At 36.5% G+C, this 17133-nt stretch overlaps 1 protein-coding gene across 6 annotated transcripts in view; it reads right to left on the bottom strand.

Moving 5' to 3' along the window:
• Position 1: 1 nt before the first annotated feature.
• The window catches only part of LOC141902560 (uncharacterized), a 42459-nt gene continuing 25327 nt past the window's right edge, over positions 2–17133 (bottom strand). For 2 of the 6 annotated variants that reach the window (XM_074790345.1, XM_074790350.1), the window contains 10 exons: positions 14220–14365; positions 10557–10660; positions 10117–10241; positions 9652–9777; positions 9443–9518; positions 8993–9110; positions 8438–8461; positions 5992–6063; positions 2499–2712; positions 2–1762 (listed from right to left, as the gene is read on the bottom strand). In XM_074790345.1, the coding sequence (XP_074646446.1) occupies positions 1127–1762; positions 2499–2712; positions 5992–6063; positions 8438–8461; positions 8993–9110; positions 9443–9518; positions 9652–9777; positions 10117–10241; positions 10557–10660; positions 14220–14365 (1641 nt within the window). In that variant the 3' untranslated portion in view covers positions 2–1126. Of the gene's footprint in view, positions 1763–2498; positions 2713–4451; positions 4470–5991; positions 6064–7034; positions 7056–8437; positions 8462–8992; positions 9111–9442; positions 9519–9651; positions 9778–10116; positions 10242–10556; positions 10661–14219; positions 14366–17133 lie in introns of all 6 variants that reach the window. The other 4 variants (XM_074790346.1, XM_074790348.1, XM_074790347.1 and 1 more) reach the window with 4 other exon arrangements.

Raw genomic sequence — 17133 nt, 5'->3', positions numbered from 1 at the left:
AATCTTTACTTATTTAAGTACAAGTCTTATAGTTACTCTTTGGTTTACCAGATTATAGATATCTATTGCTAAGATTTACATCACAAGCTGTGTCTATTTTTGCATTAGGCTTACCTATATTCTATGCATATTTCATATTCATACTTCAGATGGTACAAAATAGGAGTTCAATTTTTGGACAAATTTGTTCACTTCAAGATTGGAAGCCACTGCAATAATCAACCTGATTGGAAACTAAATTGCACATACCATAATCAGTTCTGTCCTAGATAATTTAATTGAGATATACAGACTTATTATCTCTGGCCTCTGTCATCGCAGACATATATTTACAACCGATTATTCTTCCTATCACACGCTTGTAATTATTTACAAAAATGGTTTTTCTCTTACTTAAAAATGAGTTTGTGTACAATTCATTACACCAAAATGCACAACTACATAAATACAAAACTTTCTATGTTTGCAAAAATTACTGAAAAATCTAGCTTTAAACGACATGTTGTAAATTTCTTAAATTTTTTGTTTGGTTGATGTTAGGCTATAGAATCAACTCTGATGGTTAGTGATGAGACTTGCTTTGCTTTTATGTAGCGGTATCTACTTTTTGATTATCGCAGGTAATAGCAGGGCCTACTTAAAGGTCAATTACAATGATGAACTCGGTAATAGAGCTTTGCCTAAACTAATCCTAAGATAACTATCAGATACACTTACTTTTAAGGCACATTGCCTTGATTTGAATCTTTATGGAAAAAATACATGCGTATTTTTAAATATACATGTATTATTATGCGTCCCTCATTTTGACAAGCAATACGACCTGTATGTGTACAATACTCAACAGGTGAAAACTACAGCAAGTTCTAATGTGATAGTGTTATCGATCCTTGCACTGAAACAGTGCTATAATACCTAAGTGCTATCAAGTTTACAACAGCATTCATTTGCCGAAGCATGTTGAATATTTAAGACACGCAGTAACATAAAAATAAGCTAATGTAATAAGCCACATGAAGTGTCTTATTTGGTGCAACAAAAACAGTCTACACTGTCTTAAGACATACCCGATTATCTAGAATATAGTGGTATTTTCTGCAAATTTCATGTCTAAAAGGCTGGAATGCTACAATATTGTACAACAACTTTGCTTGGTAGAATCACCACCTACTATTTCAGTGTTGTGTGCTTTGAATTTCCTGAGTGGTGGGTCTCCATAAGCCGGTGAAGGAGGAATAAAATATGGAGTTGGCACGACCGCGTTCGTCTGTGCATTTTTGTTATTATTGTCTAAATGAATTAAAGGCGTTGTGCCGTTTGATGAATTGATACTGTTCGAACTTGATTTACAACTTTCCGTCTCAGACTTCTCGAGGGAGCGCGTGCGCTGCATGCTTGCTGAACGGTGTCGCTTTAAATCGGACAACGTTCCCGAGTTTGCATTGGTGCTCCCGGACGAAACATGCACCTCCATAGATCCACGACGATCTTTCAAAGTGAAAGACGGCGACCGAGAGGGCGTTTTGTTCGATTCTTTGTTCTCTAAACTACTCAATGATGGGGTCTTGTTCAATGGCGGTTCTTCGCTTGACATGACATCAGCGTCAACTCGATCGACTTTCTTTTCGCTCTCTTTTAAAGAATCGGTAGTGGAGTCAACAGTAGTTACTGGGTCTACTTTGAAAGCTACTGTAACATCGTCCACATTGACAACTGCCTCTGGTTTAACATCAACGTTGCTTATTTGTTCAGGCATTTTACCCTATTCCAAATAGAAAAAAAAAAAACAGAATTGAATACCACACAAATAACTAGTAAAGAATGCATGGTTCCCACAGAACAGGGAAATTAGGAAAAACTTCCCAGTTTGGAAATGTTTGGGAATTTGAAAAATTTTCCTCAAATCAGGGAAATACTTGGGAAATTCATTTACATTTCATGTATGGCATTTGCCAAGGGCAACTTTCTTCAGCGATTTCCCTCGAGAATCACCTTTATCAACCAGTCACCACTAAAATGTTGACTGCAACAAACATGATTGTATCTGTTCATTTCCATTTGGGAAAATTTAAAAATCAACCATGAAATACTTGGGAAAAACCTGGGAATTTTTAATTCATGGACATATGGGAACCATGAGAATGACTTTAATCAAAGTTGTTTCCAGCGAGAAGCTACAAAACGAAGGCGATGATCGATCAACAGATACATCAGCGAAATCACTGCTGTATAACACCTAGATACACATGTAATCAGTCTCAATTTAAGTTTTCTGAAATGATGATGTGCATCGGTATCCTCGTTTTGTCGAGTAGAAATTAAATTCTATCCATCAATCATGCTCTCAATAGCAAATTGAAGCGGAAAACCTTCAGAGCTAGTGACAAGATGCTTCGTTAATCTACTTTGAGACTACTAAACAGCCACATTCATGATATACATCCACAGCTTAATTTTGAGCGAGAATTCATTAGGAACTGAACCCAGTATGAAAGTACCTGTGAAGAATCAGACGTAGAAGTAGTGCTCATGTTATTAGTAGTAAGTGTAGTTGTTGTCAGCATGTTCGTTGTCGTTGTAGCCGTTTCGCTGTTCGATGTAGTATTGTCCTCCTCATCCTCGGTCATCGACGATCGAAGTTTCGCCTCTTCTCGCGCCTCTTTCCACGAGATCAGATTCTTCTCTCGCATGCTGCTTCGCCGTACAGACGCGCTGAAACAGACAAAAAGAGAAAAACCGTATCGTAATGCTACATCGGTGCTAATTCATGGCGATTCGTTGGTGGAGTTTAAGTTACGATTTTGAAACGGGAAAATTGCAACATTTTCAGAACAGTTATTCCTGTGAGTAAACTGACTGATACTGACTATCTATAATGAAATATTTACTTCCAAATCAAATTAAATTTACTACTTGTTCGTAAAAAGCGATGTTATTGCTTTACAAATAAATGTTAACAAGCAGTGGACAAAATACTGTGCTCAATAAAACACTGTCCATTTGTACCGTGACTGATCGGGTCATCGAAACGCCATCAGTAGTCACCAATAAGTATTGAGAATAACTTGGTAAAAACTACGAAAATCATCAATAACAAGACATTGAATATGACAAATGAATTAATATTTCAAGAAATATCCAGACTGTCAACAAAAACTATCAAGAATATTCTTTAAAAAGAAATCCAAAAATTGTGTCAATGAGTGATATGTGAAGGTCACTGTTTTTTTTTTTTCATAATTATTATATTCCTGAAAACAAACTGTGAGGTGCCTCTAGTGTCAACTCATTGTAGCAAATACAAAACCAGTCATTTAACAAAAACTCTCAGGTTCTGGAGACCAGAGAACTCGCAGACCCCTGGTTGGATCATCGTAAAAGCTGCCATGGATATAGCAAGAAAATTATTTCATTACTCTAATGCAAACCTTGACATTTGCCAACTCTCCACGAATTGAATTATTGATATTCATTTATTAAAACACCCAGCCATCCTCAGACCTATGAATGATGAATGAATAGTTAACTGACTGGTTTTGTCGTGCCAGAATATCCAAGTTAAAAGCAGCGTCACTGAACATCAACTTAAAGCTAAATGACTTGTAAGGATGTTGAACGTGTACATTTTTCTGTGTTCATTAAAGTATACAAAGATAAATTCCATCCGATTTCATTGAGGAAAGCAGACGGTGTAGTTTGATGAATGAATGCACGTGAGCCCTAATGAAACTACTACAATCATTCAACGCCTACGTAATTGTCTTCAATAATTATCCAATATCATATTATGCACAATACTGAGCCAGTGATATATCGAGTAACACTACAATAATCCTGATCACGCAATGTCGGCCAATCTGCCTCTTGTTAAATATGGACATATATTTTGGCATCCTTTTAAGAGATGTTCACATTGCTCTCAATGACCAAAATATACATCAATTTCTCTTCCTATGATGAACACAGATTTTAATTGATAAAGTCAAATATGTTTCATAACAAGTTCATTAGAATGTGTGGTATATAAATACACAGTATATATATTCATATTGCATATACCATTATTTCTTGTTTACTGTCAGGTACTGATTACATTCTCAGAAACAAGAAGAGCTCAAACGAGTGAACAAAGTTTTGTTGCCCATATTTTCATTTTTTTCAGTTCGTTCCAAAGAAGCGGGTTTTGAGATAAAATGATTTCATTTTCAAATATGAAACATTATTGAGTCTAATCAAACCCACAGATTAGGATCTATCCAAATGCTGGGTTGTAGAGCGGCACTTAACATCATAAATTCATCATAATCTTATAATTTCTGAGAGTGTCACAGAGTTTAGTCTGAATTCAGAGAGCACTCTGATTTGAGACCAAAGACCCTTCTAGGTAACCCTGACATGCACGGAAAAAACTCAAAGTGTAAATTAATCCACACGCATTTGTTGAAACTTACAGCGCCAAGATCTTATCCCTAAAAATGAAATCGACAAGTACATCTGTGAAAAACGAACAAGTCAAATAAATCATCTTTTACGAATGATCATATATGGTAAAAGTAAGCCACTTGGTATACCAGTGAACTGTATGAGATACACTGAAAAGCACCCCGGGTACAGAAATAGATCAATAATACAACCATCATAACAGGCGATCAGAATTTCCTGTTTAAATGAACAAGTCATTAATCATAATAATCCTGATGTTCTTACATGCACCGAGCATGCAACTGACTGAAAGTAATTAATAATTGTCGATGTAAGACTGTCTTCGGAATCAATCCAGGGCAGTTCGATGCACAGTAATCATTTCATTTGGAAAAGCCATTATATTCCATCAGTATATGTAAGAAAATAATTGCCAATCTCAATTTCATTAACAGCCCAGAGATGGGCAAAAATAAGTTTTACTTTAAATCTGCCCTTAAAATGATTAATCTCTTCGGGGCTAAACAAGCATTTTCAGAAAAAAATGAGAAAAAAAGTTTCTTGAATATTGTAGGATTTGACATCATAAGCTAGTTGTAGAGTCATGACATAGACGAATCTAAGCCCATTCAAGTGCTACACGCAGCCAGAAAATCTTAAACTTTCAAGACCATTTTTCTACGTAAGCCATGTCTAAGCCATGTCAGTACGGTATTAAGCCTGAAGCTGCAATCTTTCAACGTAATGATATAACTTCAGAATCAAAAGGTTTTGATTGACAAGAATTTCCTAAATGTTTTAATTGTTTTGACAATTTTTTTACTGGCTTCCAGTTTTAACAGCGTAGCATACAATGTAGGATAATTTCTGCAGATGGAAGGAGTGTTGTCGCCACAGTCATTATGGTAACAACATACTTACATCTCCATACAAAATACCTAATTCTGATTTCTAATCATTCAAATTATTTTTACCAAACCCGCTAACTATCGTGAATTATGTCAGTAGAAGAGTCAGTAAATCAGTATTAATTATATGAAGATAGCACAGGAGAAAGAATAATTCAGTAAAACGATTAAGGTTAATAGAAGTAAATCTATTCAATGATCTAACACTAATCTAGTGATCTATTGCCGGAAATAGTTTTTTTCAAATACTATCAAGGATTATTTCTAGTGTTCTGAAAATTCAACTAATAATCATGAGCAAATTTGATATGTTTTCTACCAACTATAGATACAAAGTTTTGTATAGTTTGTCCTGGGATACGAGTTTATTAGGTAACAACCAAACTGAGGATTCTTAGTTCAGACCCTGTCCAAAATGGGTAAAATGTATTTGATGAAATGAAATATTGCTTTAAGGCTTTTTTGAAATTGATACTTGGGAGGTTTACTAGAAGACATATATCATTAGTAATTTGTTGAAATTGAAAGATCCTTTAATTTGAAGCACTTTTTACATTGTTGTTATTTCAGCCATCACCTTCTGTTAATAGTTGGTTGATTAATATAAAAGATGTTTATCTTTTGAAAATAAGTTATAGCTGTATCTCCAGAGGGCGCTAACCTGCGAGATGTGTTTCTGTCCGACAGCGAAGCCGTTGAGCTATACAATGAACCGGTGCTACCATGTATGACACTGAAAGAATTTAGTGAGAAAAAAAACATGCAAACAAAGAACATGCGAATATGAAATACATGAATCATTTCCAATATGATCTTCCATAAAAAGCATCTTAGAGGAGATGAAGAAATAGCGAGAAAAGTATTTCAATATTTACTGAACTTCATGACGGCCGTACAAAATGATTCGACTTAATTTTCCATCTCGTCACTAATTCTAAGAGGAACCGTTTCAATACAATGTGAATTCTAGACATAGCAGAATATCAGCTTAAAAAATCATCGGTGGTGGCAGTTTTCACCACGCGATTAGTTTTCAGTTCAAATTATCGTGAATAAGTGAATTGTCAACACTGATTTTGAACAGTCGAGTAAACCATCAGCAATATTGTTTACTTTTAATAACCTTTCGTCAACGAAGGCAGAAATTATCCAAACATAAGTAGTTTAACTAATGCACATTTCCGGCCACGAGTGGAAATGTTTTCTTCGTTTCTTTTTTACTCAATCGAACCGAAATTGATAAAAATTCAAACCAATATTTTTCTGGGTATACTGCAAGGAGACGAATGATGAGAAATGTTTCGCTGTTGTCACGCAAGTTATGCCAGCTTTCAGCAGCAAACTAAAGCAAAATTGTTTGGACAGAAATTGATAGAACCTCATAGTAATGGTGTAGTTGAATTACGTTAATGTATGGACAGGACGTACCATGCAGATTGTAAATTTCACGGAAGAGAAAGATTATATTAGTGTAAACCATGAAAATTCGGAATCCAACAAGAGTTGTGTTCATTTCAGAAAAATTGTTTCATCGATAATGTACTCTCAGGATTCTAAATGTACAACACACCCATGCTTGCCAGCTCTGTAGAATGTTATTTTTTTTCTGTTTCGTTTTGGTTTGCGATTTAAAAATTAGAATGGCAAGCGAAGGTATTGAAAATAGAACAACAACTCAAAAATCTAACTGTACCACCAACGTACACAGCCATTGAAAAGAAATCCCTGAAAATGAAACATATTCAATCTGAATATTTCAGTTTACATAGTATATGATATATACATATATATATTTATATATATATATATATATATATATATATATATATATATATATATAGATATATCTAAATGAAAGCTAGTTATTGAGACCACCTTGTTAACAAAGAAGGATGTAAGCTTATAAGCGTACATGAATAAAACTCCAAGCATAAAAAATGTTATTTGAATTTGAATATTAGCGTATCAATCTATAGGCCAAGCTTTCGGTAGATGACATTTCTTTAATGCCCATTTTATATTCACTTATCTGATTGACTCCGGTATAAAAATTAACAAGATAAAAAGGTGTATGAATTCATATTGGGGTTTGTTCATACGAGCACAAGACATTATCAATCTATCTACATCACTTTTCACTTAACTTAAGATATATCCGTTATGTGAATATCATAAAAACACTAAAAATGTACATTATTCTAGTAAATACGAGTTCTTAAGGACGAGAAGAGTGGTCCGCAAACAGCAACATCAACTAAATCATTCTTAGAATATATTGAAGCCAGTGCCATTTAAGATATCAGAAATTTTGGTTCAGAAGTTCTCTTCTCAATGTTGATGCTGATCTGATGCAGAAATCGAGGTCCTTGCAATATGAAAGAATCGACGGGCGAGAATGACTACTCCGAGTCTGATAAATCTATAATACATTTACTGTGGATCATCTACTGGAAAAATTAAAATAGTCAAAGAGGTTTGATATATACTATGATTGTGATTATATGATGGAAATTTGGAATTAGGGAAATATTTAGCGTGCATTATTTGAAATGATGATTCGTGTCGGAGTGCATGGATATAGACTCAGAAACACAGCCAGCAAGGGTGCCACAAATATGTGATATCTATTTCTACGCTTGAAGTTAATCTATTGTTATTCGAGGACATGCCGCATTATTATTGTTGTAAACAACAAAATGATTAATGCAGTTTTGATTCGATTACGTCTGCCACATCGGACATGCCAGACGACAATGCTTAATGAAGTTTAAGCGACATAACCGTAATTTCAGCATAATGCCGGGAATATATTGACAGCTTCCTCCATGTCGATATATAGATCCCGATTTGTCTCATGGGGACAAGATCAAAGTTAGTGAACTCTCTATTCATAGCTGAAACCAAGCCACCGAGTACGATATATAGACATAAGCTCTATGGTAATTCTAGCCGCCAATGATATTGCCTAGTTAAAATCCATACGATGCCCAGTCCAGTGGCTAAATACTATACTACCAAAAATACATAAAACTGATACAGGTATTTCACTTTTTTCACCATGGATACTAAAATAGGCCCTTTGCTAGCTGTGAATAAAGGGTTCTTACCTCCAAGATGTGGGATGGTGAGCACTAAGCATAATAAATACAACTTTTCAATTAATTGATTGATTTGATGAAATAATTAATCAAGGTGACTTGAATTACTAGCTTATTATTTCTATAATTACAGAATGCTGTGGAGAAAGGAATGAAAAAATTTTTGACAAGCCACTAAATTCTGGAATGTGATTTTGGGAACATCAAGACCATAAGTGGCTTTAAGTGGCTCAGTGATTATGAAAAAATAAATTGAAATAGATTTTACCAAAACAAACCACAAATCTTAAGACTATGAAGCAAGAATCAATCATTGCAGGCCAGTTTGATTATCACTACTGAAGTGACGACATTGACAACAACATCTAATTCTTGGAAACGAGTGCATATGTGTTTCACAACAAACTCGTGTCATATCAGCAGGAAAAAAAATTGATGAAAAATAATTCGTGATGAATTTATGGCCATCACGCTATGATATTCATTCATTTATGCCCTATCAATTTGCCTGAATATAACTGAATGTCATGGCAGGTAAAGAGTGTAGTTTAATATATTCCATACCTTCGAGTATTCTGACTTCGAGTACGCGTCAATGAATGTTTAATATTGATTTTGTTATTAGCGATCTCATCTTTCAGATCGAGAATCTGCTGTCTGAGTTCCATGTCTTCGCATATGTCTAAAAACAAATGAATAAAGTAATCAGTCAAAAAGCGAAAAACAATCAAAACACAAAAATCAGGTGCTTTATCAATTGGGCAACAGTGAATTCTCAAGAAAGTTCTATCCAAATGTACTGAGCTGGTTTGACTAGTTTGATCTACGTTGAACTGGTCAATTCGGTTGACAGTGCATGAAGGACTGGTTAACAAATTGGTTAACAGTTCCTTTGGGTATTTTTGCCCATTTAGCATATAGTTCATTTAGTGTAGAACAAGATTAGAGTGAGCTATCGAAACTACGCCCAAATCAGGCATTCAAGCGCACAATAAACAAGATGAATTGGAATACCTAGAACTCCTTCGCCATTACGAGTTTTTGCATCAATATCAGCACCATGCTTGACTAAGATTTCAATGATTGCTGGCTGAAATTAAAGAAGACTACAAAAAATGAATATAGATGAAACATTTCTAAGAACAACATCAAAGAACAACACATCGTAAACAGATCGAATGTGCATCTATATCTGGTTTATCATTGAAGCGATGATGACATACCTGGCCCCAGCAGGCTGCTGCGTGGAGAGGTTGCCACGAATCATTGTCTTGTACATCTAAGGAAACATTTTGTAGCAATAAAAACTCGGCTGCTTGAATATAGCCATTTGCGGCTGCTATGTGAAGCTGGAAAAAAATGAATAAGTCATAATCACACATAACAGCCTGATGAATGACATCGGTATCTTCCTGGCCTCGACGATTGTTACAAAATAACTCCAGTAATAATTCCCTTGGCAATTATTTTTGTATCTAACAATGCCATGTACACTTATTTCTGACCAATTCCAAAGACACAAAACTCCAGCGGCCGGTTGCTCAAAAGTTGGTTAAAGATAACCAGCAGATAAATACCATAGTAACAATGAACTTTTGATTGTCACTATGTCAACTATCCACTGGTTAACTCTAACCAACTTTTGAGCACCTGGCCCCTGGGCATTTAGGCTTTATAATTGTACTCACCGGGCTGACACCATTTCTGTCCTTGAAATTTAGGTCCTTGCCTTGCTGGGCTAATTTCTTTAAATCCTCTAGCATTAGTCGTTCATTTGATAGCCGAGTCTCATCGATTAGTTCCTGAGTGACACCTTTAACAGATGAAAAGCAAAATGTATGAAATTTCCAGAAGAAGTCGAAAATAGCTAAGCGTTATGCATTTTGGATGTCAGTCAAAGAATTTTACAATTATGTCTTATGGGAATTCTTGCGGCGACAGAACTTTTCCAACATAAAGTAATTTCACAGATTTCTTCGATTATTTCACTAGCTTAATTCAAATACGTAACGATTGCGATGAAGAGTTTGACCAAAATCATCGTATCGTCAAGAATCAGATGCACTCTGGCATTCCAACGATGCCCGCGGTGTCAACAGTCACGAGCTAATGAAAATGCCATAAATACCTCTTTTGGCCATCTCTGATTCGATGTAATCTAATGTGACTTCATCTTCACAGATATCGTATGGCATGTTTCCATCTGCATTTACGGCTAGTAAATCAGCACCTCTGTGAAAGATTAAAACATGAACATCATGGTGAAAATGATGGCAATATCGAATATGATTCAGGCTTTTACGGCCTGTGGGAAATGACCTTCATGCATCAATAACAATTCATGATTCATAAATTCTGTTTTAGTGATTATGATTATAATGCCTTACAGCGGGGTATACCCAGTATACATTGAAAATTTGTTGCTACTGATAACTTCACATTTTCATAACCTGATTGAATAGGGTTCTTGGGGAATGTCATCATGTCTCACCACTTATTGAACCCTGTTATAAACTGATTCAAACTTCTCGACATGCGCAGCAATAATTGAATTCCTGCCATGAACAATCACATGAAGATGTAACTAATTAATACAATTAAGAAGCGGTATACATTGAATATCAGCCCTTCTACCAATACGATATCTGGAAATTCACATCAAATGAGTTAAAAAAACAAATCCTCGATGCTGTATTTTTGGCTCGTTCTTCCAGGAAACTGACTGATTTCCATGACAATACACTGGACAAGTCTTGCAGGGAATGGCAGCAAAATCAATTAAGAGACTAATGAACAGGATCAAATAAGAGAATACAGGACACGGGATGACCAAATGACTTAAGGCTCAAATGGCTTAACAGAGGTAACTAACTTCCATTGAAAAGATGGGTAAACTAGCCAGCATTCTCAATGGCCTGCTGCATTGACATAAGCTGATATTCAGTCCAAGATATTCTGCGTTCTCCAAAGCATACTAAAAAGAAGCTTGATCAAATATCCCTAAGTCTAAATCCGTCGGATTATGTCTGGTCCGAAGAATCCCGAGATACAGTAGCAGAAAAGAGAGCTGTAGCTGGATGCGGAGGATTAAACCACATGCAACACGAATCTACGCATTGAACGTACTAATGGCATGATACCGGTTTCCTTTGCAAAAAAAGACGGGTTTCATTGGCAACAGATGAAAAGTTAGATAGGGTAGAAAGGGACGCCAAAATAAATAATATGGCAAACTCATGCACCAAAGCAACCCAATTGTGCTACTCCTTCAACTGTACAACATTCAATTCTGCAGAAACCAATTCTTTGCATTTCACAATATAGACAGCCAATGAATAATGAATCCTCATTTTCAAACTAATCCAATAAATGACTTTTTTTTAGAAATGATTGTCGCAGGATGAATAGCACGCATTATCATGCGGCTATGCCTACAATTGATGAGCTTAGCATTATACGCATCTGGACCTAAGAAAACCAATTATATCGACAAAGCCATATTTGATAGCAATTCGAAATAGCATACCACTGCGTGGTGAATAGAACTCAACTATCGCGCTGCTGAATCTTTGATAATCTGACTACGAAGCGGCACAAATTTTTCATTAAATCAAATACCATCAGAGCGTCAAATGGATTCGCAGCACTGGTGAAACCAAAACCCCATCCATCTCCTAAACACACTTTAGCAGATTCCACAATTGATAAAAAGTCAATTAGGTGACCAGGTAAGGGCATGACCGAGTATGAAGGTTATTGCAATGTAATTTTAAATTCGTCCACTTTATCCTATGCTCAACAACTTCACATTTGGCAATCTCACAGGCGCACCCGATGAACTGACGAATTCCCTATACTTCCCAAATGCTCTGCGTGAATCTAGGTAGAATCACGGGTTTCTTTTGTCACCTGCTAGAGATGCTATCAACAGACTCCATACATTGATGCACATGTTGTTAGTCGAGCAGTTGGCTTTGACCTCTTCATACCAGGTTAAAAACATGAGAACTACAAACTACTTCGTTAGAACGAGTTCTAAGAAACCACACTGACACACGATGACAAAACCACTACCCCCCAGAGTAGTGGGAAGATTAATCGAATGTGATTAAAAAGGTTCCACCGTTGGATCTAACGCAAATTAATTCGCGCATTTTGTTTACCATGCTCGATGGCCTTCTACCAGTAAAGGATGATTGACGTATTATCTTTGGCCAGCATCTTATTGAGGTTAAATTCACCCCTCATCGATGACAGCCACTATAAATCAGCACGGAATATTCTCCTGCAGAAATAAACTCGGTGACAAATCCTGCCTCAAGGATAACGCGTGACAGCCTATAAATCTCCTCAATTCTTAAGAAGCACACAGACAACATACGTATCAATTAGAACTTGATAATTGGGTCTCCGCAATTTCGGTAGGATATCTCAAATTAGTATCTAATGACATTCATTAAAACCGATCCTTTTACAACAAAAATATCAAGAACACATCCGAAGAGATACTGCATTGCGTCAAAGATTTTTGTGAGAGTACCCGTCGTGTTACCCATCTCACCACAAGTAGCAACATATTTCCCTTAAGGCAAGATGGCACTGAAAGTTAATATCTTTCATTCTACCAATTCCAAGGGTTTCACAGACTCAGAATTACTCAATGATGAAACTTCATAAGGTTTACCAGCGGTTGATTTCTACAGCAAGACGTGTGTGGACTCTTCCGGTCCCTGCCAATAAATGTACTCAAGTAGCAAAAACTGCTTAGCAAAATGTTGATTGGCAATTTTGCTCGGAAAGAGGATGAATCCATACCAAAATCACCGGTCTTGATTGGATACATCAGGTATGTATTTGAAGCTGTGAGAGATGATGATGGAATAGCTCGGTCTGCAGTGGATGGTGAGTTGATGATATAGATATGCACGAGCTTCCCCAAGAGATAACAGGTATTTCTAGCAATTCAAGCATCTTAGATCCAGAAGATAATGACTATCATTGACAGCCAGTTGTTAATGGCGGGTAAAACTTACCTAAACCGGTATGAAACGGGTAATTTACCAACAGATATTATGTTCTAGGTGAACTCAACCTCGGTGGACAGAATAATGAGATGAATGTCGTTTATGTTTATGAAGATGATATGATGAAAAAAGATACTAGATTTGGAAAAAACGGTAATGCACGGGTATGAAATTCCACCGCTGGTGGGAAGCAGAAAACTGTAACACGAGCTGAAACTGTGTGGAAAAACATTTGACATTTCCACCAAGGAAAGTAAGCTTAGATCGATAATATGGTTCGGGAGTGTGAAGAGAAGCACTTTGATCAAATAATGTTGACAATATGGTGAATGTTTAGCTGGAAAAGACAGCCGCATCTACTCGAGATTTCACGACATCAAACTAAACGTCAAAATGTGAAGAAGTAGTCGAAATAGGGCATATTAATGAACAAACGGACTGTGTAGGTTTATTACACATCAGTTCATATCATAATCAGCGTCAATCAAGTTTCAGAAAGACACCGATCTGCTGCTCCTCCATTTACAACTCCATTTACCACATAGAATGAACGTATACAGATCTGCTCCGTGGCAGGATTTATCACGAAAATTGGTCTTTCTATATTTAATGAAGTGATTCGGTCGACGATCACGTCACTCATATACGACGAGCGGGGAAACGAAAATATTCATGTTTAATTTCGAAAGCGAAATAAATGCAATCATCGGAGCAATTTGTGACATTTAGTATGACTTCAACTCACACCGGCGCATCGTTCTACTTACTTTTCAATTAAATATTTACATAAATGAACATGACCGCACGTCGCAGCGGCGTGTAAGGGTGTCCATAGTTCGCTGTCCTGAGCGTTCACGTTTGCCGAGAAGTCGATCAGAAGACGTGTCATATTCTCATTATCGTCGATACAACACTGCAAATATACCAAATCAATGTGTAAATAATACATATACATATACATACAGTAGTAACTAATAGTACTTGTCCATAATGATACACATTAGTGTCATGCACCCATTTTGCTGACATCGATGAATCCAAACGAAATATAGAACTTAAGGCTAGCTTATATCAGGCTATTCTGGGGTTATCAGCAACTAGTGGACAATGGTGTGCCGCCAAATCCACCTAGGCCACTCTTGACAGGACTTGACTCAACACTGGCCGTATCCTGTGAGTTGCCCATGTTGTTTTCGGGATACCGCATGCGGTCAGTCACATGACCATATACAGTTGGTTCAGTTGCCAGTGATCGTAGCTGACATTAACAGGGAAGTGACAGGTTAGAGATCATATCCCACTAGTTGCTGGAAATCAAGCGCAGCCAATAACTTTTTGTCCATCCCAGCATAGTACGACATAAAACAGCCTTTATATGCTGATCGCTGATGTCATCAAAAATACATATATATTTTGGATTTCATGCAGCATTTCAATGTAAAACATATATTTTTGATGTCTTATAACAACGGAGACTATGAAATTGCCAGCCTTATGTGTAACCTAGTTAACTCTTTATTTGCCCTCCGTTCAACACTTTGATTCTTTTTATATTATATTCACTTGATTGTATCGCCACCTAGTTTCCTTGCTGTAGTATTATATTTTGTTTTACGTTTAACATATTTTATTTGCAAATATTCTCTATTCCTATGTTATCCATTATAAAAGCGATTTTAAATGTATGTCCACTCTTGTACTGTTTTCCCTGTGTTTTGATGTTAATATTTTATTGCATGTCATTTCCTATGTAACTTGTGTATTATATGGAGCAATAAAATTAAAGTTCAAGTTCAAGTTCAAGTTCAAGTTCAAGTTCAAGTTCAAGTTCAAGTTTATCCAGATAACCATTTCAATGCCCATCAAACATTTATGAAATTATTCTTAAGTGCTTTGTTTGTTTATTGCTTATCATCTTTAGGATCTTGGATTGTGAAGCTAACCCTATGGGATTGTTCAGTTTAACCACACGGTGAATGCTTGGTCTCAATAATGCATTAGTAAATCTAGGCCTTAGCCATTGGCTAGGGGTCAGGAGCCTTGAATTGCCATTTTCATCATTCTGACTTCTGTGCAAGTGTTTTGTTGTCATCTCCAATAAAGGAACTAATTCCAGATCAAATGTAGAGTGAATTCACTGGCTTATTGGTCAAGCATGGGCTACAAAACGAACTGAACTAAATCAGTGAACGGAAAGTGTTTTTACCAGTCCGAGGTCAAGTGGTAGACATAATTATCACGACAAAATAAATTATACTTAAGAGAATGTATGGGAAGTGGGGGACATAAAGATAAGTGTCGTGACTGTGTTCTGTACAGCTAGCATTATATAGATTAATGACCCCTATAAATCGCGACCAATTGGCCGTGCTATGAGAGAATAACTGCGGATGAACAGTGCAACCAATAATTCCCATGATAAACAAATCTTTCAAGACACGGAAAAAATTCATTGCACAAATAGGATATCATCATCATTATCTGAAACCGACAGCCCGGGTACTGACCAAGAAGCCTTGTCCAATTAGAAAAGGCGCAAAAGGATGAAAATATGTGATGTAGGCCAAGAAAACAAATGAAATTTTTCTGAACACTCAATAAAATGTATTTGACAACTTTATAAATCGGACAGTCAAAATCTGATCCAGATTTTGCTAAAAACTGAATTTCAACAAATGCTTTTACATCTTTTCCATTCTAATATTTGCTCTCCCTGGGAAAACTATTTGTCAGAAAATCTGTTAATCCAGTGGGTGAGAATTGATTTTTCGAAACTGGAGAAACACAGCCGAGCAGTGACGACTACTTGAACACGCAGCGCGCAGCAAAGAAATCAAATCCCAATTCAATTTACTTAAAGAAAACATTTATTAGTTGATGATTCAGCGATCACTTCAGTCGACTGTGGTATTGATAGCATTGAAATAGTTTACACAACCATGCCGTAATGAAAATGGAGTCACGTTCGAAATAACCAACCGAACAATCTCGAGCAAATTCCCGGCTGGCATCTCGGTGCGTTCAATTTCCACCTGGTTGGAATGACTGTGTGCCATGCGCCGCGATCACACGGAGACGACTTTGGCCCGTGCTAAGATTGGCTCGACCTGGTCTGATATTTTTGGCTATGTGAATGATTTAACGCACCAAATTACGCCCGGGCCAAAATGCTCATGTGATCGCAGCGATTGATTCGATTACTTTATTTAGGTGAGTGCATTGAACATAACTACCTGATTGAGAATAAGGATGCCTGCATGTAGATGCGTTAGATACAAGACTGGAATCTACATGAACTGATAAAAATCCCAAGGGCTATTTAGACTAATATAACTAAACCGGCGACCAGTAATTAGATCTAATGCATGGTCAGCAAAAAACATTAACAACTTTGGGGAGGGGGCAGAGCCTGATGCCATACCACTAAACTAATTATATCATCTATCTGAGTGAGAGATAACGCTCCACAGAGGATTATCTTTAAGACAGAATTTACCACCAGCATGACAAGGAACACCGTAAATTCTATTTGGCCTGCAAAACCACGTACGTAACTTTTGCGTGATCACTCTTATTATTTGGAATGAATATAATCCAGATGACAGATATCTTTTTCATCGAAATTTTTTGGCACATCATCGTCAAATTTCCAATCACAATTGAAATCGAATTAGAATAGGT

Source organism: Tubulanus polymorphus, chromosome 3 (genome assembly GCF_964204645.1).
Source record: "Tubulanus polymorphus chromosome 3, tnTubPoly1.2, whole genome shotgun sequence".
Taxonomy (NCBI): domain Eukaryota; kingdom Metazoa; phylum Nemertea; class Palaeonemertea; order Tubulaniformes; family Tubulanidae; genus Tubulanus; species Tubulanus polymorphus.
Note: the sequence above shows the minus strand (reverse complement) of the source record. Positions and strands in the feature narration are given on the sequence as shown.